At 34.6% G+C, this 27,025-nt stretch overlaps 1 protein-coding gene across 1 annotated transcript; it reads left to right on the top strand.

The window, feature by feature from the left end:
• The first annotated feature begins 934 nt into the window (after window positions 1-934).
• On the top strand, window positions 935-26,450 carry LOC126762511 (prostaglandin E2 receptor EP2 subtype-like). The gene is made up of 5 exons (XM_050479303.1): window positions 935-1,737; window positions 20,083-20,299; window positions 20,520-20,712; window positions 25,352-25,641; window positions 25,765-26,450. The coding sequence occupies exons 1-5, from the start codon at window positions 1,484-1,486 to the stop codon at window positions 25,933-25,935; spliced, it is 1,125 nt and encodes a 374-aa protein (XP_050335260.1). The 5' UTR covers window positions 935-1,483; the 3' UTR covers window positions 25,936-26,450.
• Window positions 26,451-27,025: the final 575 nt, after the last annotated feature.

Raw genomic sequence — 27,025 nt, 5'->3', positions numbered from 1 at the left:
CTATAATACCCTTCACAAATACAAAAATTCCTTACGAGAACTTGATTCCGATTATTTTCCTTGTATGGCAGCTATATGCTACAGTTGCCCGATCTGAATAATTTCTTCGGAGATTGTATTATTGCCTTAGAGAATAACCCTTGCTAAATTTCATGAAGATATCTCGTCAAATGAAAAAAGCTTTTCATACAAGCACTTGATTCTGATCATTCAATTTGTATGGCAGCTATGTGCTATAGTGACCCGATAACGGCGATTCCGACAAATGAGCAACTCCTTGGAGAAAAAAGAACGTATGCAAAATTTCAAAGCGATATCTCAAAAACTGAAGGACTATTTTGGGTATACACAGACAGACAGTTAGTCGGACATAGCAAAAACGACTCAGCTTGGCACGCTAATCACTTAAATATATATTTTAAAGTTTCTCTGATGTTTCCTCTTCCGTAATATGCCCTGTTTAGGGTATAAAAACATAAAAATGTAAATAAGTCCAGAAAGCATTCGCCTCTCCGCTTACAAACCATTCTGCATTAGACAAACAATTCAACATCACACAAGACACAAGTTCAGGTAATACCTCACAACGCTACCGTCAAAAGCAGAGACAAAGGTAATGAATCAAATCAATACACACACACACACACTTCAGGAGTGCAAATGACACCGTGACGCAAGGCAAGCTTCCGCAGTTACTTCATTTCTTACAAAGCTGCCGCGCAACGTTGTTGCTCTTCTGCTTATAATTATTATCAGCATTTATAAACATCGCCGCGGCATCAAGTGGCTCTGTAGATGCCATTGCTGTTGGCGTCGCTGCCGCAGCCTTGCGGTTAACGCTGACTTTAGCGCCAGCAGCACCGGCGCTGCCACCGGCAATTGAAATATTCCAGTGGCACACGCTCCGATAGTACGCCACGAGCCGCGTAAACGATTGGTTGTAAACAGTTTCAAGTGCGCATAACACCGCACAGTACGGCATAGCAGAGCACGGCCAGCGAGCGCACGGCGTTTGTGTTTTGAATGTGTTTGTGCAAACTTTAAGTTTTCAACTGAAATTTAATTCATAAAATGAGTTGAAATTATAGTCAACTGGAAAGCTGGAAAGTTGCATTGAAGAACTATATGGACTATACACATATGTACATAAATACATATACATATGCAGTGTGTGTCTACAGAATTTCCGTTTGAAAAATCAGCCGGTAAAGCGTAATTTGAAACTTGTTTCCTCAAGTTTGTTCAATGATGCTGCACAAATGCAGTAACGGTATATTTTTAAATGGAATAAATTTAGAAAACATTTTTTCTAAACAACAACAAAAATTTGTGTGAAATTCCTGCAAAAAAGAAATGTGAAAAACGCTACCAAAAATAACAGTGAATTCAAATTGTTTTGCCTTTGTGTTAAGGCTGCGAATTCTCGCTACTTCCGCTGAAAAGTTCAGCGATTTATAAGCATAAATAAATTTAATATATAATCATGGCAAATATCAGCGTTTCAACTTTGATCTCCTTCGATTCGGCGGAAACCACAACAAGTGATTTCATTGCGAATCTCAGCTCAACCACAGCACCAAGCATCATCGAGCAGTCCTTGGCGTTGTATCACAATCGGCGGCGCTTCTTGTTCAGCGGCATTGTGCTGCTGCTCGGCGTTATTGGCAACTCCTTGGCGCTGGCGATTTTGGCGCGTAAAAAGGCGACGAAGAACAGCAAATATACGTTGTTGTTGCGGTAAGTTTCAAGGATTAAGGAAATGAAAGTGAAGAATCGTTGAAAATAGTTACTCTTAAATATATTATCACACTTATTCACACTTCATCACACTTATTGCAATTTATTGCAATTTTTTTGAAATTTAGTTCTAGAATACAGCATAGCTATACCTCTGAATCAGCATTTTTTCCATAAAAATGTAAATCACATTGTTACTGACAATGTATCGTGCACTAGGCAGCTTTGTATCAGTTTTTAACTAGTATAAACCTAGTACATTTTTACCCAAAACCTGACAATTGATATTTCTTAGGATAAATACGCACAAAAGATTTCACTTGGTACGGCAGGGAGACAGTTGCTTAATTCGTTTTAGTTGGATACCAGTTGATTTCGCTATCTTTACATATAAAAAGTACGTGTCCCGTTGTTTGTCCGCGATGGACTCCTAAACTACTGAACCGATTTTAGTAAAATTTAGCATACTGTGTTCAGTTCAAACCAACTTAGAAGATACGATAGTTAAAACAATTGATAAATAAAGATTACAGTGAAAACTCTCTTAATTGGATGCCCTATTAAGCGGGCATCTCCATTAACAATGGACATTGTTGATGTTTATTAAGTACAATCTATTAAGCGGACAACTCTATTAACTGCACAGAAAGGTTGGTAACCAGACATTGAGAAAGCAGCCTTAAACCTCCTCCAATGTCTTGCCAATGCAGGACAGTGCATAAGACATTCTCCATTGTTTCCCTGATGCCCTGCTCTATACATTTCCTGCAATCTTCTCGATCTGTCAGCCCCATTCTGCGGGACCCAAGACACTTCTGGCCGATTTGCGGTACTGCCTTTATTGCTGCTTGGCTGTCAACTGCTACGGAATTGCCTGCAGGCCAGCTGCGCTGCTTTCGCAATAGCAAAGACTTCAGCTTGATATATACTGCAGTAGTCCAGCAACTTAAAACTGTGCCTTATGCCTAACTCTGGACTGTATATTCCCGCACCAACTCCATCATCTATTTCAGAGCCATCAGTATAGATGTTTATAGTGTTACGCGTAGCTAACATACCTTTACGCCAGCCATTTTTTTTGTTTACTTTAAACCTTCTTCCCCAGTTGAAAAGTGGGGTCTAAATTTTTTTAATTTAAAAAATTTATTTTTTTCCTTATATTAACCTAACAACGGAAAAAAATCCAATTTTTAATCAAAAAATCTCTGCTCAAAATTTCAGATTTCTTTAAAATTAGAGTAGGTCTTAAATTTACTAAAATCTCTTCTTTCTGATGGCATTAAACATATATACATTATTATGATAAATTTGCTCAGAAACGGCAAAAAATGTACGCTCGTCTAACACGGCGTATGAGTAATATTTCAAAGTAATAATTTTACTGATTTTTTTTGGAAAAATATGAATTAACCTAACAGTACATTTAAATAGAAATACTTCTTTAAAAATATTTGTTATCAATAAAACACTTTTTACTCAGAAAAAAAATTTACCCAGCGAGATTTCGTATTTAATATTATTTAGAGTAGGTTTTATATTATACAAAACACAAATAAAATCTTTTCTTCTGATGGAACATTGAAAAAATATATATGCCAATTAATTTCTTAAAAATATAGATTTTTTTAAAGTCTTATATAGAAAGTATATAGACACTTATACGAGGAGAAAGGACGACCAATCAAATTCACAGTGATACCACCTGTTACACTATCAATATGTTTTCCCTTCTCTTTACCTCTTAAGCTACCACATGTAAAAACAGAAATATATCTATGTTCCATATCATAAAATCAACATTACTTTAGTATTAAGTATGTGTGATATTTATGCTGCAAGCATATTATATGAGGGCTTATGCGCGATACTTGCTTCGACAGTTTAATTATCTTTGCTAATTCCTTACACAAAAATATTGCCTCACCTGCACTTCAGCTCGCAAAATAGCATTATGCTCAGCGTATGAAGCACAAACTTTGCACTGTTCTGTCCTCTTATGTACTATATATGTATGTATGTATGTCTTTTTGTTTGCCTTTTTTGCTCTTTTTCAGCATAAATGAATCCGAAAGTATGTGTAGTGCTTGTAAATAATACAAGCTTATTTTCATTGTCCACTGCTGGTTATTGCTTTATTCTTTTCACAAATATGTCTACTTCGCTTCTCTTGACCTGTGTCCTTCTGAATTTTATATTAGTAATTTGTTAACCATTCTACCGGTGAACGACACTCAGAGAAGAAACCTTTCTCAAGTTTAATAGCCTTCGGGAAAATAAAGCACAGACAATATTTTTTACATTTTTAAATTCAACAAAAGTAATATGTGTGTGTGTAAATAAGGGTATCATAAATAAACTAACTTTCTATTTCTTAGATATAAATGACGAGGCGAGAATGTTTTTCAAATTTAAGATATGCTCTGACCATTAATTTGAGTAGGAGACGAATGACGCTGTTGAAATCTATCATATTCGCTTTTTATGCTTTAAAAAATATTTCTTGGCATATTTCATGATATACTTAGGTTCATAGGCTTATTAGTAAATACCAACAAAGTAGTCTAATGGTGTTAAATCACAACTTCTTGGAGGCTATTCAATGTCATAATTTCTTGAAATAATCGAATCTCCAAACTTTTTTCAATATAATTCGATTGTTGGACGTGCTGTGTGGGAAGTAGCTCCGCTTGTTGGAACCAGATTTTGTCAAGATCAACTTCTTCCAATTACGGCTATAAAAAGTTGGTTATCATCGATCTACACCGCTCTCCATTAACAGTAACGGTGTCACCAGCTTCATATTGAAAGATGTACGGACCGATATTTCCATCAGATCAAAAACCACACCAAACTGTGAATTTAGGTTAATGTAATGGTTGCTCACGAATAGTTTGTGGATTTTCTTTACATCAAGAACGACAGTTTTGTGTAATTAACGCACCATTCAGATGAAAGTGAGCCTCATCGCAGAAGATGATTTTCTTAAAAACTCTTTATCGTTTTCAAGTTGTTCCAACGAAAAAACAGCAAATTCACGACGTTTACGGGGGTCCATTGGCATTAGTTCTTGAGTGAGAAATATATTATATGGATGCAAGCCCAAATTCTACCAGGTTATAGTTTGAGAACGCCTTGGAATAAACAAATTGCGGTCTTCAGCAACACTAAACGGCAGCAATATTTTCATAACTTCGAGCGGTTCTTTGTCTAATTGACACTTGAGCATTGTGTAAAGAAAATGTACGCTGGAAATTTTTAACAATTCGACGAACAGTCAGCGGAGGTGCACGATTATTTCGGCCATAAAATGGGAAAATCGCATGAAAAGTTGTAATTGGAGAACGATTTGAGAGACCATAAAATGGGAAAATCGCATGAAAAGTTGCAATTAGAGAACGATTTGAGAGGGAGTAAAACTAAAACTACTAGTACGGTATACAGTCTGACTTCTATTTTTAGCGAGAGTTTGTAAAGCTCCGTAAAACTCCGAAAAATGTATTTATAAATACTATATATATGTTTTATTAGAAGTCCCTTTTCCTTAAGTATGGTCCAAAATATTTGCTTAAAAGGACTGTATTTAAAAATCACTGAATGTATAGCATAACAAGTGTACCATATTACAAAGACTTGGCAATCTTAAGCTTTTTCAGCGAAGCATTTCATCGCTTTTATCATTAGTCTTATCATATTCCAGACAGATTATTCCATACGTTTATGTACATATTTACTCGACGTCTTATATTTTCGTTCCATTTTGTAAAATAATCAAAAATTTTACAAATAAAATTAAAATTTCGGTTGAAAAGTGTGCTGATGGGCCCTTAGCTGCTAGTCGCTCTATTTAATTTAATAGCTTGTCAGAAAAAGGTCACGTTTTTAACGTTTACTACTTGCATGCGATTGCACTTGAGCATGAGATTGCGTACTAAAATTCTAACGGAAGCGAGCGAACCATTGTTGTGCTACACGAACTGATACAGTATCTGGTGGCTTGTGTGGCATTCTTCCCTTTTTTATACAAAAATTTCAAAATATTCACTAATTTTTGAATAGCTGTAACTTTTTTTCAACTTTTCCGAATTTATTAATTTTTTTTTATTAAATAAAACTTAAAATCTCACCTTTCCAATACTATATGGGATGACATAATGTGATTGGTAACAGTAGAGATAAACGACTGCAACGACGTCCACTGACGAAAAGTCTTTTTCGACTACCAATATTATAAGAATTTTAAAAGAGTTTTCCAATTGTGAATTTTTCAGAATATTTAAGAACTTTTAAAGAGCTTTCCAAATATGGTCTGTGCTCTTGAATCATATATTTTTTTTCCATAAATACATATGTGATCTGATTACATTTAACTTCTAAAAAAACAACATTGTCCATTGTCATGTATTTTAATACAAATACTTATTATTCCCTTCAAAATAAGCTACTTTTGAGCTGATAAAAAAATGAAAATGTTTAATTCTTCCATACTCTTCTTATGAATTGTAATAAAACTCAGTTGGGCTTCACTGGTCTTCAGCGTCTTCAGATAATTTTTAGAAGTCGGGGCCACGGCCACTTTTTCAAAAAATGTCACCCACAAATGCCTTTTGCTACTACAAACTCATGTGCCAAATGAGTTTTATGTCTTAATTTAGTGCTTAGTTATGGCACTTTATATTTTTTCGGTTATTTGCGATTTGTAGTCCGATTACCCCCATCTACGAACTCGTAGTTTTTTTTCCAAGAAACCCACATACCAAATTTCATCAAGAAATCTAAATTTTTTCTCTTTGAGATGTCCAGATTACAAATTTGAGTTCAAAACTCATCACAAACATCTGTTTTTATCATTTTAGTAAATGGTGGTGGTTTCACCGTTCTACTCCTTGACCACAGCACAAAAACTCCTACCTTTTAAGGAAATTTTTGCTATCATTTTCAGTTTCAAAAGACTGTCTACAACATTACAGAGCAAAATGAAAACTATTGTAATCGGTGCAAACAAAACAAAAAAGGAAACTTGAAATTGTGTTTAAAATGGTCAAGCTCTGTCCTACCGAAACGCCAGTCAAGCAGGCAAGTGGAATGAAATATTTCATTAATATCAATAACAAGGTCGTCATGGTCTACTGGCTTCAGTCGGTAACAAGTATTCAATTATCCAATTCTTTATTGACCCCATGTGTAGGAAAATTTGAAATTATGGTCACAAAGTAACATTTATTTCCCATATACTTAAGCAAACTAACTAATACTTGTGGGCTCGATGCGACCCGCATTTGATGACCCTCAGAAGCACATTGAAAACATTACATTGAAAACATTTTAGTGCAGAAACTCTTACATCCATATCTATTTCAATGTCTGCTATTGTAAATTGTCAATTTTGTAAGGAAATAACTGCTCCTGCTCTCTTCACTTCAATGTCCCATTTAAATTGGCGATTTGTTATTACTTTTTAAATAAAATAAATAAAAGATTTCTAACGAACTTGGCGACTTGACGGGCATGTCACAGCCGTTGGTGTCTAGTTTGCCACTTGGGTACAATAAATCTATTCAGCTAGGTTGCTTATTTGCATATATATCCTTATAACTTCCACCAATATACATACATATGTACTATAAAACTTGCTTAGGTGTTTCTATGCATATAATCTTCCGTTTTTTGACAAGCTTTTGCCAAAAGCGTTACGTGTTGTAGCTGACAGCATAGTATTTTTTGCTTCGTCTTACATTTTTCCACTTTTTTCTTGCATATTTATGTCGAAGCCATCAATTTCAATTTCGTTTTTCCTCATTTATGTCGCATATTCATCATGATATGCTGTCTAACAGTCCTTCCTGCATAAAGTTCATCATACGCAGTGGCCAACAAAAAGTGCTTAGTGCTTCTATGCAAACATATAAGCATATATTATGAACATAAGTACAAATATATTGCTAAAAGCGCAATGATTTTCATGTATTTGCTTTCGACATCTACAACTCACTAATCTCTGAAGTGTGAATTGCTCTGATTGGCACGTGTAAATCGTGATTGAATTAACCTAAACTACTATATTCGGTATTCACTCATCCATTTAAGTAATAAGTCAATAGTCGAAGAAGTCATCGCTTTTCGTGTAGCGAATTGTTGCTTGTGTACTTGGTTCAGGCGTATCGAATTGTGTTTACGCAATAAAATGTGACTAGCATATTCCCCATAGTGTGGCCAGCGCTAGACCACAATAAAATATTCATTGCTCGGGGTTCGATGACGCTCCGGTAAGAGTTTAATGTAATATTTGAAACTTAAAGGTGATAAAGATGTGTAAGGTAATATTTAAAGCAGGTAAAGATGGCTTTTCAGATGTAGAGTAATAAAAGTAGTAGTAAAAATAAAAAAGATCTAAGGATACTATTTTTCAAGGACAAATATTTTTTCCTTCTTTTGCTTATTACTATTATAGGAGAGCAAATTATTGCAAATCCAGCAGTCCTTGACTAAATAAAAAATATTACCTGAATAATTCAATCACGATGCCTGATGTTGTCGAGTATAAATAAACAGTGCGTGTTACATATGTATTTGTAGTTTGTAGCTGTAATGTTAGTTTGTTGTTTACAGTTTGTAGTTTGCCACTGCATCATTTGCTAATCGATTCTAGCATTCTCAGTAATTAAAAGCGTAAAGGTCGCAAAAGTTCATAGGTGATCATGAGAAAACCATTTAATTTTTAGGATCTCACTTGGACAGCTTAGAATAGCGGTCCGTTATTGTACCTATAAACTCTTAAAAACTGCATCATAAAATTCTTACAGATCGACAAAGCGCTTTGTCTCTGCGGCTCTGAACTATCTGCGTGTGAAAATTTTTTCTGAAAACACTTTAAGCTCTTGAGCAATATACTTGTAAATCAATGTTAAACAGTTCTGATACGGTTCGTACTTCAGTTAAACCTCCATCTGGATTTTTGCGCATGTCCTTGAACCGAAAATGAACAGCTGAGAATTTATAAGAGATGCATAAAGTTTACTTTTAGGGAAAACCAATTTTTCACTGTTTATAGAAAGCTGCCTGATCGTTATCGCTATCTGCGAAGTTAGGTTATACTGGCCGCCTATCACGCTATACATAGACCTATTGATCCTTAGTAATGCCAGATGGAGGTTCAGTTTAGTTTGAAGTGAAGTATTCGTCACACAGGACGTCAACATTTTTCGTATATACATAAATACTTCAAGCTCTTAAGGGATCATATCAGTGCGAAATTTTCGAAAAATCGATTTTTTTGTTGCATTATCGGAGAGTATACACTGTAATAAAAATTCTCCCTAATTTTGAAATCGAAATTCAAATTATTCCGGTCGCTATAGCGTTTATTGCAGAAAGGGAACAGAGTGGGGAACGTAGCGACTCCAAACTTTAAAGCTTTTTTCTCAGAATAGTGTTTTTCAAAAGGGTTTTCACTCTCAAAGGAAGAGTTTTGAAGATATCTTGTTTCAATTTTTTAAATCTTTATTTCAACAAATTTATTTAACTGCGAGAGGGCCCGTCCACGCTTTACTGTGGCTGATTCATAGATAGTACTACTAAAACCATCTATATGCTTCCTATTAGTTAGATTTTAACTATTAGTTAATAAGAAGGTGAAGCAACTTGTGTTAATTTACAAAAGCAATGAATCAAAAAGCATTTCGTGTTAATAAAGCATTGCTTTTTGGGGGAAAAATATTGTTGACTTTGGGCTGTGCACCAGGGAAATCAACCGAGTCTAATCGACAGTCAGCCTAGTAGACTGCATATTATGAAACGGTTCTAAAGCGTGGAAAGATCAGTCTTTTGGTATTATATTCATCGAATGATTACTGAACCATTTATGATCTATTGCACTGCGTATTTGATTGCAGTTCTATTCTAAGAATTCCCAATATTTAGCAAATGTATATTTTTTTCGGAAGGGTCAGTTTGAAATTGTACGCGTATACTTCATCGTTTACGTTTAAATGTTTCACTGCTCTGTGCAATGCTTCGAAAAGATTTCTGTATATCTCAAATTATAATAGATCTTTTTATCAACAGTCCAGTTATTCCCGGCCTTTGGTTTGTTATGAATGCATTTACGTCCTTCGCCCATAATCTAGCAAGTAGCCGTAATGCCTTGACAACGAAAATGTCAAAGCCATTTTTTGTTGTGATATTAAATATATCTGACGGGTTCGTCCTAAAAAAACTGTATGGTTCGAAGCAACAATCAATATAACCCATATACCAAGAATTTTGAATAAATGCTTATGATTTGAAATATAATTTTTGTATTAATTAATTGTATTGAATTTTAACATAAAGAGATAAAAACGTATCCTATGTCCTTGGGCTATAAATGGAGTAACTAACACGACTTTCTTTTATATAAGTATATAGATTATTCATCGAATAAATAAGCATAAACAAATCATTTTGTATTCGTCATGAATGTATTTATTTAGGACGGGAACAATTAGTTAATTTCAACACCCCGATAACCTAATTATTATACTAGTTTGTAAGGATCATCTCATTTAAAGTAGTGAATCCATCTATCTGATATTTTTAGGAGGAGAAAAGCAATGTAAATTTTTCCACGATTAACTTTGCTGCTGCGTTCTGTATCACTTTATGGCGAAATAAATATGCGGTTTTATGGCCTAATAAGAATAAATGTATTACATTACAAAACAACGGATACATCAAAGAGAAATATTCGGTTAATATGTGCTAAATTTTTCATAAAAAACATTTTGGAATTTCATCCATTGGTAGCTGATTTCCGGAGGTACTGTCAAAAAACGTCTCCTAGCGGTGGTTAGCATGACAGACAAAGGATTCATATAAATTAAAAAAATAAATTTTCATCGGTTAGTAAATAAATATAAGTCGCCATTAATCTAAGGATTTGGAAAAAAATTAATTTTTGCCAAACAGTATGATATAATGGAAGGTTTTTGTTATTAATTAAAGTTGAATTTAATTACAAAAATATAAAAAATTAAATAACTAAATATCATATAAAGAATTTCTACATACACAAATTCCTCATATCCAATGAGAACTTGCTATAAACACTAGAACTTATCTAAATATAACCATGACACCCGGTTGGTTGAAAAATCATATGCTCACTCATCGTTTTGTAAATGATGTTTCAAAGATTATATGTATTTTTGTGTCTCAAGTGACCATGCTTAACAGCTCTCAATGTAAAAATTCCTGCTTATACATATTCAACAAATTCCCTTAATAATTAAGAAGGTTAATACAAACTTTACACATTGTAGAGTGCAATCAAGTCTCCTCTTGCGATTAAGTAACGACGTGCGAACACTTATTGAATTGCGTTTTAGCCGCCACTCAAGAATTAGAAGTATTTTATGCGATTATTTGTTGAGCTTATATGTAAGTGTTACTTTCTCACGTGTATTAATATTATGTTTTTTTTTATTCTTAACGAATTGCACAAGAGATAATTCACTTAACGTGACAAGGTGTAGAGAATAGATTTCAAGATGTCTGGCATCGTTAAATTGCATATCAGACTTTTCCAAAATCTGGATTGGACACAGGATTCATCATAACAGCTATAAATATAGTTCAAGTCTGATAGCGTATTGAAGCCAAGAGAGAGTATGTCTCGACAATATGATAAACATAAAATAACACGAGAATAGGAATAAAATTGATTAATGTACGTATAGTATTTTCTAGAAATCCAACCATTTCAAAGAATGTTTTAAAGATTTCTGTCGTCGTCATGATCGTAAATGTTTGTAAAGAGGTTTTAAAATAATCAACATCTATTTTTAACTTTTTCTTAAAGCCATTTTTCCGAGTTTTCGGTTCAAAAGCTTTTTTTTTTAAAGGCAAATCCGAAAAAAAATTGAGTCGAAAGAGTAAGCCATTTTCTATTACTGGAACCCTCAACAAGCTCTCAGATTACGAATTGAAATTTATATTATTAAATTATAGGTTTCTTTCATAAGGGGCTTATGATAAATTCAATGTACCTATACATATTTGCAATGCTGAATAAAATCAAAAGCTCACTCTCATTACCTGTGAAACATACACTGTACATTATAAGTATATACAGGGGTTTCCAATAAGAGTGATATGAATTAAAAAAACACTAATTGTTAAGGAAATTCAAATATTTTTTAATTAATGCGAAATACAATCAATACAATTAAGTTCTGAATGTAACATCAAGTGGCCTCCACTACTTGTTTTGTAGGAACGCGTTCGATGAACCCAATTTTACTTTTTCCACTAAATCAAGTCGTACGTCTTGAATAGCACTTTCAATATTGACTTATAATGCTTGAAGAGGTAAAGACCAATGTCTTTAAATAACCCCGCAAGAAGCGGTGCAATCGTGTTAAATCACAACTTCTTGGAGACAATACAATTCCACAATTTCTTGAAACAATCGAATCTCCAAGCTTTTCTTGCAATAATTCTGTTGTTGCACGTGATGTGTGGTTCTTGTTGAAACCAGATGTTGTCCAGATCAAATTCTTCCGATTCCGGCCATAAAAAGTAGGTTTTTATCGATCTATACCGCTCTCCATTGACAGTAACGGTGTCAACAGCTTCATATCGAAAGAAAAACTACACCAAACTGTCAATTCAGGCCAATGTAATGGTTGTTCGTGAACAATTTGTGGATTTTCTTTGCATCAAAATCGAAAGGTTTGTTTATTAACCGCACCACTCAGATGAAAGCGAGCCTCATCGGAGAATATGATTTTCTTAAAAAAAATGTTATCGTTTTCAAGTTGTTCCAAGGCTTAAGACTTGAATATTATTAAAGAAAATATACGCTTGAAATTTTCAAACAATTCGCCCCAATAGTTATTACGACCGTAAAATGGTAAAATCGCAAGAAAAGCGTCAATTGAAGAACGATTACATTGATAATAAAATTTAATAAGTTGTTAACGTTTTTCCTGAGCATAACCTTCCATCACGAAATCGTAAACATTACTGAATACAAATGGTCGAAACGACTCATAAATCATATCATCCCGATTGGAAAACCCGGTATTTTTGACTACATACAAATATGGTAACGTCACACACTGGTAAAACAAAATTAACAAAGTTGCTGCTCATTAATGAGACCGTGTAATTCATATAAAATGAGGAGAATTAGCGAAGTCATTAATTGAGGCTCTGCATGCGGGATTTTATACGAGTTATGGCTCACTTAAAGCAATCTCCACAAGCATGTGGTACATTCATTAAAACTATTTTATAGTCAATATTATAATATGTATATATAGTATGTATAATTTAATGTCTGTGGATGATTAGAGCACAGCGAACCGCTATACGATTATATCAATATTGGGGAAGAAATCAACTATGTGAAAGTCAATCCATTTTTTGTGTAAAAATACAATTAATCAGACCAATCAATGGAGATATTGTTAGATACCATATTGCCTTCTGATTTAAGAAAAAGTATCGAAAAGTAAAATGGTCTATTATTTTGAAAATGTTTCAAATACTACATACTGCTTTCAAGTATACATTATTTTTTGAAAAAAAAATTTTAAAGATATTTTTGATTGAATTGTACTTCAAGATAGATAGATCACTTTACAGAATGCTCTAGAAATAATACTCGCTTGATTATATTGTGATATCCGAACTATCGACTAATATATTTGTTATAATATTACGCAGAATGAAGTTATCGTGAAGATATGTGGATAAGAGTTCCCACAAGTACTTGCTCTGTTATCGTTTTGTGTCATGTCTGTCATTTATTTTAGAGTTATAGCTTGTATATAAAATATAATATATTAATGTTACACAATCTATGCCGTGTACAAAACTCGTTGAAAATGATGGATTGGTTCGTGGTAGAGATCGCTCTTAGTTACTCGTTTGACTATCAAGTTTTTCAATAGTTTTGAAACTAACAGGATTTTCAATAGGGAGCTTCAAAAGTCGATCGATGGTTACAGCAAAGGACGCCATATTTCCCGTTTTTTTAGCATTTCTTTTTAGTAAGATTTGCCATTTCATCATGGAAAGATATACGATTCTACAACGAATCACAATTATTAAAAATTACTACCGAAATTCCGAGTCAGTGGCCTTAACTTTAAGGACCCGAGGTGTCGCTAGCGCATCAATTGAGGAAGACACAAATCAGTCTCTCACACGTCGTTCTCAAGCGATGGGCATGTCTGCGACGACGTTGTGATGAACTTTGCGAAAAGATATTGGCCTACATACTTACAAAATCATATTGACGCAAGAAGCCACAGAGCGAATGTCACAATCGATTGAAAACCAAGTTTGGTGAACGTGTTATCTCACGAAATGGCCCAGTCAATTGGTCACCTCGGTCGTGCGATTTGACGCCGTTAGACTATGTCCTGTGAAGCTATGTCAAGTCTGTGGTCTATGCCAACAAGGAGCGACGATTGATGAACTTCGTACGAATATCGACCATGAAATTGTAGCAGTATCGGCCGATTTATGCTTGAAAACCGTCGAAAGTTGGGTTCAGCAGCTGGACTTTTGCCGACCGTGACCGTGACCGTGCAAAAGAAATCGCGTCCTATACATTATACTCGTAGCATCGCTTTCACAGGAATAAATAGAGGAATGTAGCGCTCAATAAGAGCCAAAATTCTTTACAATATAAAGAACTATAGTATTAAATAATCATCCAACAACACGTTCACGTTTTCGTGTAAGTGTTTGAGAATGTATGGTACTTAGCTACGTTGTCAACGTTGTTCTCTTTTGTGAACATTTTCGCCTTCGTTTTTAACAAGATTCAGGTTTCTTAGTACGAGTTTTACCATTGCCACGCTTCATACCCAAAACATTAACCAAAGTGTGTTGATTTGAATCATACGAGATGTTGAGATCCTTTGCTATCTCTCGCAATTTAAATGGACCTGTATGAGTCAAATTTAATCAGATAGTATAAGTGTATTTAAAGAACACTACATTGGTGCAATTCTGATTCCAAGTGTGCACAGAAGAGGCCTTCCTATTTCACTATAACAAATGTAAGTCCAATTTCAACACTTTTCTTAGTTACAGCAAGATCGTGATTAGTTTAGGCCTGCTGCGAGAGTATAAAAAGTGTAATGAATTCATGGATCAGTTTTAAGTGGACTCTCGAAGTTTTTTTCCAGGTTAAAATATCAAAAATTATGTCTACCGTAGTCAGTAGTTAAATATTTTTTAGTCAAATAAAAGACAGCAAATTTTTTAAGTTTTCACTACTCCATTCCTCCTTTTAGTAGTTACAAGTAAAAAGGAAGTCGAAATTGTCCTTAAAATTTAATTCAAGGATTAAAGGAGTTGAGCAATTATATCTGCAAGAAAGAGGTCAGGATTGTGAAGCAATTCATTTATAATTAAACAGCCACTTCTTGGTTTATTTTGGGTAGATATTAAAATTATAAGAAAGTTGCCAGAAAAGTACTCATTAACACCGTAACAAAAACAAACTTTCAAGGTTAGGATTAGCCAAGCAAACAACCTCAAATGAGCCTTGAAACAACGAATAAATGTATTGGCAACATTTTAGTGCTTACAAATCACATATTACCATTAATGTAAGGTAGTAAAGAAAATAACAAAATTCCAGGAAGAAAGGTTTGAAGTGTTCCGCTAATTGCTTCTTATTCCTATTTTTTTTATATAGGCACGTGTATGTAGTCAATATCATTTGATTACTCATTACAAAAGAGATTTTGGTTTATGCTTAGCAAACTTTATGGAAAATTAAAAAAAAAAATATTTGAATTGCAGATTTATTTCAATATTTTGCTGACTCTTTAAATATTATTTTTAGCTTACTGCGGCATTTTAGGAACTCCACTCTCTTGCTTTGTCTCTCTCTTACACTCTTTCTCGTTGAATCTCCTTTTGTTGATTTCATTAACCGAATGCTATCAAGCGAATTTTCTACCTACCGCACAAATGCGTATTCAATCAATTCATTTACATGTAAATACGCGTTAATGCAATGAAATTTTATGCATCACCAGCACACGCACTTGCCAATGATGATGAATTACCCGGCAATAAAACAATCGAAAACGGTTTTATACATTTTGGCCCGATAACAATCTCTTATAAATATGCCGCATATCAGGGTTGTAGCTTAATTTACCAAAAGAATATAAAATTTGCTATTTCTGATTTTTTTTTTTCAAAAACCGTAACAATGTTTACAAATTCCTTTTTTCAATTTTTTTTTTAATAAATTTTTTTCGATTTTTTTACCAGAACCGCAAATAAGTATATTCATTATGAGCGATATTCTGATGACCGGAAAAGCTAATGAGCACTCCTGTTGATAACTAATTCCCTGATTATCAAAGTACATTGAACATGCCACATTAAAATATATTTACGCACGTGTATATACATACATATATGTACTCTAAATGTGCGTTCATACTCCCGTACGTTTGTAAACATTTCCCTGTTGTAGCAGCAACCATGTATGTATGTATACGGGATGAAGCACAAGTTCAAGGTATAAAGTTTAGTATTTGTAATAAAAGAGCAATATATATATGTATAGACGTGTTTGTAGGCATACGATATATATGTACATGTATGTATGTTTATATAAATGCGTGTTTTATGATACAAAAACATTTATACAGAGCTGTATGGATATGTGTATTCCACACACACTCTTAATACTGAGAAGTCACAATTGTCGGCTTTCGGCAATTAAACATCAAAAGCATACAGGTGTAAACATATACTATACATAAATACATATGTACATATTTTCTAAAATTTGTATGTACATATTAGCATAGAAAGCTTTGACAGACATATAGTATATAGTTAATTCTTGAATCTGTTTAATGAATAATGTGAAAGCTATGGAAGTTTAAAATTTAGATTACTCATGAAATTTTATGTAGAAAAGACGGCAAAATGGACAGGAATGGTATATGATAGTCTGCATAACAGTGACTGTAAGAGATGTAGGTATGACTTTTAACTATATCTCTTCATTGTAGGGGTTGTTGTTTCTAACGTTCATCAAATAATTAACTACTTGACTAAGTTGTGACCTCTCTTCTAAAAAAGTATTAGGATACTACGCACTTAGGATTTTCTTCACAGCCTCTTAAGGGACACGCCTAGAGTGACAGCACAGTAAAAAACAATTTTTGTGAATTTAAAAACAAACTGCTATTCCATTTATTTAAAAATTTTAAGGATATATTTATTCATACTATTATACTATAATAGTTAAGAATACAGAAAATTGAATACCAAAATTTTAAAGAATAAATTAAATATTTCGAGATCCATGTGATCACCGATGGCCCTAAAAAGAGATCCTCTACTACTGTAATTAATTTGGCCTTCTCTATGGGGAAACAATCAAAAATTGATCTAATATCGGCGTTTTAAAAAAAATTAATTTTACCCAAAATTTTGGTTGTTTTTGGCTTGCTAAAATTCGTTATATGACCAGCTAAAAAAATTTGTGGGTCATTGTATGGAGAACTGTATACAGAACATGAAAAACGCATGTAAGTCACCCGGAAAGAATTTACGAAATAAAAAACATTCAATCTGCACAAACTTTGAGAATAGTTGCTACCTGCATACGTAGGTAGGTAGGTAGATTGGCTGCCTCACGACTCACCTTGGCCTTTAGGAGGCTCATTGTTATACCACCACTATCACTCTATTGACTCCTCTCTGAATCACTCCTATTTGCTGATGAAGTTCACTAGCGCGAAAGTTTTATCTGAGCAACCTCCGAGACATTGTCAAGAAATCCTTCATCGATAATTGCGATTCTTATCCAATATAGAGCTTTTCAAGATGTTTGATGGTCTTTTCTCTTCCACCTCCTGACAGCTTCTACAACAGTCGTTATAAGGCGTTCCCAGTCTACTGCCTTGTTTGTCTATTAGACAGAAACCCATTAGTACGCCTACTAGAGTTCTTATATCATTCCATTTAAATTTTATTAGTCGGCATGTGCGGGCAAAATACCATTCACGTCACTTTTGCCTGCCTTTTGAGTAAGTCAAAGATTGATTCCACCGAGAATCAGCTAAATTTATAATATAATTGTCATTTAGATATCTGCAAACAGCTACAGGCATAAAAATTTCCATTTCCCGAAGTCTAATTGTAGACCCTGTTCTGATATCACTATGTCCTAGATCACATTTCAGATTTATTGTAAAATTGTTCGATAGATCCACTAAGAGATCAAGACATTATTGACTTAAATGAAACCTTAAGACACTTAAGAGATCTCAAGCCCGTCTGTATATATAGATATATTCCTTGCTATGAGCACACTTCTTGTCAGAATAAAAAGGATTTCTTTAATTGCTGCGATCTCCGCTTGGAGGACACTACAGTGGTCTACTAGATGGAAGGCGATTTATGTTTTTGGTTTTGCATGAAAGTTACCACCTCCTACTCGGTTATCTAGCCATCCGTGTAGATGCTTAACCCTACGCTCTTGTCTACTTTTGTCTAAGTTTCCAAACTTCAAAAAAAATAATATTTTGATCGTTCTGTTTGTATGCCAGCACTATATGGTATAGTGGTCCGATATTGGACAAATGAGCAGTTTCTTGAAACACTGAGAGGCTAGTTCGCGTCTTTATAGGCATATATACATATGTATATTTTATAGGGTCTTTGACATTTTCTTCTGGGAGCGAAATCGTGGCAAACTTAATATACCCTATTCAGGGTCATGTTAAATTTTAGTTGCTCCAACGCCAAAAATCAGGCTCACTCGTATCAGGCAAATGCAAATGCAAGAGCTAAAGATAAAAAATCCAGTGTTTTTCAGTGTCTAGAATCAAAATTTGAGCATGAAAACAGAAAATATATAATTTTTGTTTGTTATATTTATTTTCAATTATAAGTTTGTTATATTTATACCGGAAGAACATATACCCAAAGTCGTCAAACATGAAAGTAATATTCATCCATTCAAGATTAACAAACCACAGCAACAGACAGGGTAAATAAGAATGTCAACAGTAGCCCGGAAAATTATACCATCTTCGTATTGCTGGTATCAGATTGAATTTGTAGCTTAACTCCATTGCATTTACGCCATTCATATTTTATTCAAATGAATCATAAGCGGCTTTCCTTTTCATTTTGCGCATTGAAAATCGGTCTGAACTTTTGTATTTACATATTTGGCCCGTTAGCGCTTTTGATGGTATGAAGCCAGCAAAAGAAACATTAATGTATTTAAGCTGTTAAGGCGCTATTTTATAGCCACGTGTATACTATATGTATGTAAGTAAATGCACAGTCATCGCTGAATTGTAATAAAAATTGACTGGAAATATTGAGCTATTTGCATATGTATCTATATTTAGGAGCATGCGTGTCTAAACGAGACATAAGTCAAGTAACATTCTGAATTTATATGTTTTCCAACCACACGCTTGCAAATATGTTTACACATTAAACGACCGTGAGAGTAGTAAAATTGTATCAGACGGCGAACATTGAATGAAATAGGAAGAGATGTATGGCAAAAAGTTATCAAGCAAAAGCCTGGCAGTATAAGGATTAAAAATCTTTAAGGCGTTACATGAGTTTCCTCGGGTAAAAAACAGCTTTTTCAACAATTTTTCTTCTCACATAAAAAATTAAATATTTTATTGCAATTTTTTATTGTTCCATAAACTACTAACACAAAAATTCTGATATTTTTGGAAAAATATATTTTAAAATTGGTCATTGCGATGACATTTACGGTGGCTCCTCGGAAAGAAAAAGCACCCGTGTTGGATCTTACAAGATCATCTGAAGTGAAATACGTGTTTTAGTTAAAACCTTAACTTAGAGCTTATACGAAGGAAAAAAAACTAAAAACTGGATTTTTCGCAAACATTTTTACGAAAAAAAAGAATTAACATTTTAGTGAAAATTTCGCGACATTTTTTTTCAAATAGTTGTAATCGAAAAATATGGTAATCCTTCGTCCAAGTTTTTAAGAATTGTATCCCAAAGATCTGTGTAAAATTTCATGAAGATCGGTTGAGTAGTTCTCGAGAAATCTTGCCAACCGACTTCAAAAACACCGTTTCGAGAAGAACGCGTTTAAAGGCGGCGCACTTAGCCCAGCTAGCCTCGAGCATACAAGCTCTCAAGACTGTATCTCCGAAACTATTGCTCGTATCAACTTGAAAATTTAGGACAATATTATAGAGGTGTTGTAGAATTTAATAAGATAATAAAAAGATTCGATTTTTTGAACCTCGTAAGCACATGTAATCCCTTAAGCAGCAATATCTAACTTTACACTCTTTCTTATTGCAGTTGCTTGGTGTCGAATAACCTTATCGGCCTGCTCGGCATATTAACAACGTTAATGCTTAAAATATATGTTCCCGAGGATGAGTTCAAGGCCTACGTGCGTTGGGATTGTACGCTCAAAGTTTTATGTCGCTTCTTTGGACTCAGTTCCGGTTGCATTGCGGCAGTGATGGCGATTGAACGCTTTATGGCGCTAGCCAAACCATTCATTTATCATAAGGTTCGTATGTCATCATATCAATCACATATCACAACATTCTTAAAACGATTTAAAGCCCAAAAAAGCTTCAGTATTTCTAAAGTTCAAACATTCAGTAAGATGCTTGTGTGTCGAATGTGTATAAAAATTATGACCCAATAATGTTTATAATCGAAACTTAATTCTTCTTAATGTCTAATTTTGTTTGCTCTTTCTGTTCTCCTATAACTGTACATTGCAGCACATCACGTACGCGCTTGTTCGTAAAACCATCAATTTATTGGTGTTTATTGCGGTGGTCGTCACGTTTTTGCCCTTCACCGGTTTTGGCGCCTACATCGATGAGAGTAATCCAGCAAATCCGAAGTGTTTGCGTTACCGCGATGCTGAGGGATTTTGGAATAAAACATACTCCGTGTTGTTTATGTCTTTTGGTGAGTTTCTTTACTTGGCTTATTAAGAATACATAATTTTAAGTTTTGTTTAAACTTCACGATGATTTTTGGTGTGTAAAAATACTTGTAATACTACATTTCGGATTAGGAGCCGTCGTCTATATAAGGTGCGTTCAAAAGTAAACCGGCCTTTTAATAAAAAACAGAATAAATGGGGTTTTCGGCAAAATCAATTTATTTTATTCAAGCCAAAAAGGAGCAGTCGGAGTCCGAGGAAGACGACGACATGGGTTTCGGTCTCTTCGACTAAACAACTCAACACTATAGTTGAGTCTTCTCCTTTAGTCACCTTCTGCTGCAAAAGCTGTCGAACGAGTGTTTTAGCTCGTTGGCACGGATTTTGATTGGCCCACATGTTGATCGTCATTTATGTCCTTACGACCTCTTTGCAAACGTTGAAACCACTCGTGTATTCTGCTGCGGGTTAGGCAATCATCGCCATAAACTTGTATCATCAATTGAAACGTTTCGGTAAAGTTTCACAAATTTTAAAACAAAATTTAATGTTGGTTCTTGTTCGAAGCTCATTTTCTCACCGATAACACAAACATACTGACACTTAAAACGCAATAACTTCACTTCCAATCAATGAAATGTCATGAAATTCACACTGAACAATCGATAAAGATAGCAGATTCGAACGCTCCTGCCGACATATACAGAGATGGCGCCACCAGGGGAGCTAGATTCAAAAAGTCCTCTTTACTTTGTAGCCCTACTTGTAAGAACAACAGTTAAATAAAATTGGCATAGGGACTTAATTCATGAAATATCATGGATAAGGAAACAATACAGACAAAACTCACTTATTTAGGAGTAAGAACCACGTTTCTCATCCATGAATTTATTGCCTGGAAACATTTATACTGTTAGTCAAAATATGGATTTATCTTTCATACAAATTCTGCAGGAGAAACTTATAACAGAAATCGTTACGAGAAATGAAGAATGTTGAATATGTAGGGAACTATTCTTTATAGAAACCAAAATATTACCTTTTTGTAGTGACACAGTTGGTAACGGGCACCTGTGGTGCAAAAATTTTGGAAAAGTGGGCGTGAACCTGGCATCTAATAGGTTCAATGGACATATCTCCCATAAAACTAAATTTACTATAGCCAAATTCCCTTAGAACAAATATTATAAGAACTCCTATTGATAGTGTTAAAATGGATGAAATCGGCACACCATTAGTACCATTTAATGGTACTGTTAAAAACTGCTAAAAGCGCGATAAATCAATAACTAAATACAAAAGCGGCATTAATTTTTACTACCCAAATGGTATGAGAAGGCTTTATACAAATCGGTGTCAAAATCGGACGATGAGCCCACTTTTAGGTAAAATAACATATTTCATGACCTGCTCTGTCAATTTCAACCAAATTCGGTGAGTAACATTCCTCTAATATTCTTATGTGCGAAAATGGACTAAATCGGTCTACAACCACGCTTTCATCCCATATCACACTATTTGAAATACCATTTGATTCCTTCACTTTTTTGTATGTAAATCAATACGCAGTTAATTCAACGAGATACGATTTTGCACGAATAGTGCCTTTGAAGATATTTCCAGCAATTATACAAATCGGACCAAAACTATTCAAGCCGATGGGACCGAATATGTTGACCCCAGTACTTTTAGTTGTTTTTTGGCCGAAAACATTGTTCAATGTGTTAAAATATATCGAAATGCAGAAAGGATGCTTTCCTGATAATACCATGTCTGCGTGTCAAAAATGGGTTAAATCGGGTCAATAATTTCCTTAGCTACTATATACCTTACTCATAACAAGTTGATCAAAAAGAGAGAAATTTTAGTGAAACTAGATGGAATAGTTTTCTTAAAATTATGTGGTTTATATACCTGTATGCTAAATTTACCGAGTTAACATCACATAAGTCGCATATCTAATTTGAAGAAATTGTTAATATAATTTTATCTGATACGAAGTAATATACATATAGCCTTCTAAAGCGCGCCCGCAAAATTCAATCAGTTTATCTTTACACCGTTTTCTCCAAAAAGCAATATCGGTGATTCCTAGGAGACAATTGATCCGATCAGTATCAAATGTTTTCTACATGTTCTGTAATTCTGCATTAAAAAACGATTTATTGCAGTCCATTTTTTTCTTTTTTGGATAAAATTACGGTTGAGATCTGTAGTAGATTTTTTTAGGTCGCAATAACATGAAATTTTTTCCTTCAAACATTTTATTCTGTTTTCTTAAAATATGAGTAAAAATAAATTCTCTTCTGCTCTTCAATTTTCATTCAAAACATTTTAGTTAAGCTTTTGGGTATAGAGTGTGTTCTCGCGTAACCAAAATTAAATCATTCGTAGAAAGTATGACTGATATATGTATAAGTCAGGAAAGAAACACTTCCAAATAATGTATTACTTTGGCGTCTTTCACCAAGTGTTTGCTATGAGACGATTGAGGGAATTCAAAGAAAAAATCTGTTGGAAGTAATGGTCCATTCCGTTTGGTGTGTTGGCAAAAAGTAATAAAAAATGCAAAAGGCCTTCGGTGATAATTGTTTGTCGCAAGAAAAAGGTCTTTATTGGTACAAATTATTCAAAGAGGGTCGATAACGCGTTGACATTCAGGACGGCCATCAACATCAACTAATGATCAACACGTCAATAAAATACAAAAATTGGTGTTTGAGAATCGACGATTAACAGTCAGAGATCTCAATGGCATCGTTGGAAAAGTGAAAGAACGATTGTTTTCAAAATCATTACAACGCTTTCCGACTATTAGGATGTCATGAAACACATTATTACTGGCGATTAGGCTTGGAGCTATGCATACGACCCAGAAACAGACGATCAATCGGGCGAATATCGTGGCAAAGGTGAGCCGAAGCCGAAAGAACCACGTCAAACCAGGTCCAAAATCAAAATTAATTACAGGGGCCAGAATTATAGGCTAACAAGTAAGGAAGGGCTAAGTTCGGGTGTCACCGAACATTTTATACTCTCGCAGGTGATAATCGAGATTTCATTATCCGACCTTTACATATTTTTCAAATATATTTGTGTAAAGTTTTATTCCGCTATCATCATTGGTTCCTAATGTTTATACTCGTATTATACAGAGAAGGCATCAGATGGAATTCAAAATAGCTTTATATTGGAAGAAGGCGTGGTTGTGAACCGATTTCACCCATATTTCGTACATGTCATCAGGGTATTAAGAAAATATTATATACCGAATTTCATTGAAATCGGTCTTAGCTCCTGAGATATGGTTCTTGGTCCATAAGTGGGCGGCGCCACGCCCATTTTCAATTTTTAAAAAAGCCTGGGTGCAGCTTCCTTCTGCCACTTCTTCCGTAAAATTTAGTGTTCCTGACGTTTTTTGTTAGTCGGTTAACGCACTTTTAGTGATTTTGAACATAACCTTTGTATGGGAGGTGGGCGTGGTTATTATCCGATTTCTTCCATTTTTGAACTGTATATGGAAATACCTGAAGAAAACGACTCTGTAGAGTTTGGTTGACATAGCTATAATATGAGATATGTACAAAAAACTTAGTAAAGCCACGCCCACTTTTCCAAAAAAATTACTTCCAAATATGTCCCTCCCTAATGCGATCCTTTGTGCTAAATTTCAATTTAATGTCTTTATTTATGGCTTAGTTATGACACTTTATAGGTTTTCGGTTTCCGCCATTTTGTGGGCGTGGCAGTTGGCCGATTTTGCCCATCTTCGAACTTAACCTTCTTATGGAGCCAAGGAATACGTTAATCATGATATCTCAATTTTTACTCAGTTACAGCTTGCACGGACGGACGGACAGACGGACGGACAGACAGAATCCGGATTTCGACTCTACTCGTCGCCCTGATCACTTTGGTACATATAACCCTATATCTGACTCTTTTAGTTTTAGGACTTACAAACAACCGTTATGTAAACAAAACTATAATACTCTCGTTAGCAACATTGTTGCGAGAGTATAAAAACTTTTTGCATCACGATAATGCCCCGTCCCATATTACATTGAAATTTTCAACCAATATCATGCCGAGTGACTTCTGTTCATTCAGCAAACTCAAACGACCGCACCGGAGAATAATTTGAGTTAATTGAAAACATTAAACCTGAATTCCGGCATTGAAGTCTATTCCGGAAATTTGCGTTGATAACTGTTTCGAGCATAGCAAAAAACGTTGGCGTATGTCTATTGGGGCCAAGGGGGATTACTTTGAGGGGGACGGCATAGAAAATGAAAATTTGAATAAATTAAGAATTTTAAAATTATGAACAAAGTCTTACTAATGGTTGCTCAAATTATTTACTTATAATCGCGAACGAAATAAATGAGAAAGTACAATGCCAGCTCTCTAAACACAATAAATCTTTTTTGAGAACATTTATCCAATATCATGGTAATACATTGTATTTAAATTCTTAATTGCAGCAGTTACCAATAACCTTTGATAAATTCGCATTCAATTACTCCACCCACACAATAAATATCAATAATTAGAAATCAATACGAATTGCCACTTTATTTGATAAGCGATCGACCTCGCGCTTGCTCCCCAACTAATCCGCCAATTGTCTGTTGGTTTTTTCTATTTCTTTTCACATTGCAGGCACCCTTTTGTGCGTCGTAATTGTTGCTTGTAATTTGTTCGTGATGCGTGCCCTGTGTGTAATTAGCCGCAAGCGTGCCAGCAAACGTCACATCCACTACGACACGCTGCAACGTGATAAGGGCAGCATACAGTGGATCGAAGGCAAATCGAGCAGCAGCGGCTCGTCACTGTATCACCGCAGCAATAGTGGCACCATGACAGCCAATACGTCCCCCGATGAGATTAAATTCGCCAAACTGATGGCGTTCCTCAGCATCTCCTTCGTGATCTGTTGGATGCCGCAAATGGTAAGCGTACACCGTGCGCCTTGAGCGCGCTCAATTGAATAAACAACCATTGACCTCAATGTAGCAATTAAATGTGTCTTACATACTTGTCATACATTTTTTATTTTTTCTTATGCTTCGCAGATTGCCATACCCATGGCTATTCTACCGAACCGTGTGCCGAAGGCGCATCCTTTCTTCATTTTGGCCGACGTGCTGATGGCATTGAATTTCACCTTCGACCCGTACATCTACGTGCTAAGCCGCACCAAACAGTCCCACCTAATGGGTTGCATTAAGGACTGTCGCTGCTAGCTGTAATGGTCACAAACTGAAGGACTGAGGGGCTGAACAGTTTGATAGCGGTTTGTCTACTCGAAAACTTGCACTTTAAGTTGAACTGATTGAGATTTTACATTGTACATAATACTCAGCTACTGAAGCCTATAAGGATCTGCTACAATGTTTTATATACACAAACTTACATACATATGTACATATATTGTACATATAATTTTAATATATAAATACTACGAAAAAATTCGATGAACAAACCGAAAAAGCAGCTTCAAGCTTTTAAAATATGTAAAGATTTGTTGTTACTGTTAGGAAAGCTTGCACCGCTGGCGGTGTAACTCGCACTTTCTACCATATTTTGAGTTGCTTTGAGCATAAATGCCTTTTTTATTGAAATTGTACTTAAAATTTTTTTTTTAAAATTTTATTTACAAAGTCATGGCTGGCAATTTTTATTACTGTTGCTTAATTTTCTATAAGAAAATTTAACAAACATTTTTAAGTATTAAATAATATTTGATTAGAGTATATTTGTATAGCATACGAAACTTCATTTTTGCTAATTTATAAAATTTAAATGTATTTGAAATAAAAATGTTTGTATTTATATACCTAAATATACGTTTTCGCAGTGTGTGCAAATAAAATTTATTTTTGAGGAAATAATTGTTTTATTTCAAAGTAAGCTCAAAAATTAAATTAAGACTTTGGTCATAATTTTGAAACTCTAAGTCATCACCATAATCCCAATTGACCGCAATATACTTGTGCTAAAGTTTCGTCCAATCCTCGAAACAGTTGCTAAAGTTAAGCTCCGAAATGTGCGTAGCGATTCACGCTTAATGTATTCAATTGACTCAAAACTGTTCCCCGAAGCAGTCGTTTGAGTTTGCTGAATAGCCAGAAGTCACACGAAGCTAAATCAGGCGAACACGGTAGTTGCGGCCAAATATTGGTTGAAAGTTTGGCGAAAAACTCACAAAGAATCAATGCAGTATGACGGTGCATTATAGTGGTGCAAAGTCAAGAGTTGTCGGCCCATAATTCCGACCTCTTTGTACGAATAGCCTCCCAAAAACTTCGCATAATACTCCAACAGTATTTCAGT

Source organism: Bactrocera neohumeralis, chromosome 6, assembly GCF_024586455.1.
Source record: "Bactrocera neohumeralis isolate Rockhampton chromosome 6, APGP_CSIRO_Bneo_wtdbg2-racon-allhic-juicebox.fasta_v2, whole genome shotgun sequence".
Taxonomy (NCBI): domain Eukaryota; kingdom Metazoa; phylum Arthropoda; class Insecta; order Diptera; family Tephritidae; genus Bactrocera; species Bactrocera neohumeralis.
Note: the sequence above shows the minus strand (reverse complement) of the source record. Positions and strands in the feature narration are given on the sequence as shown.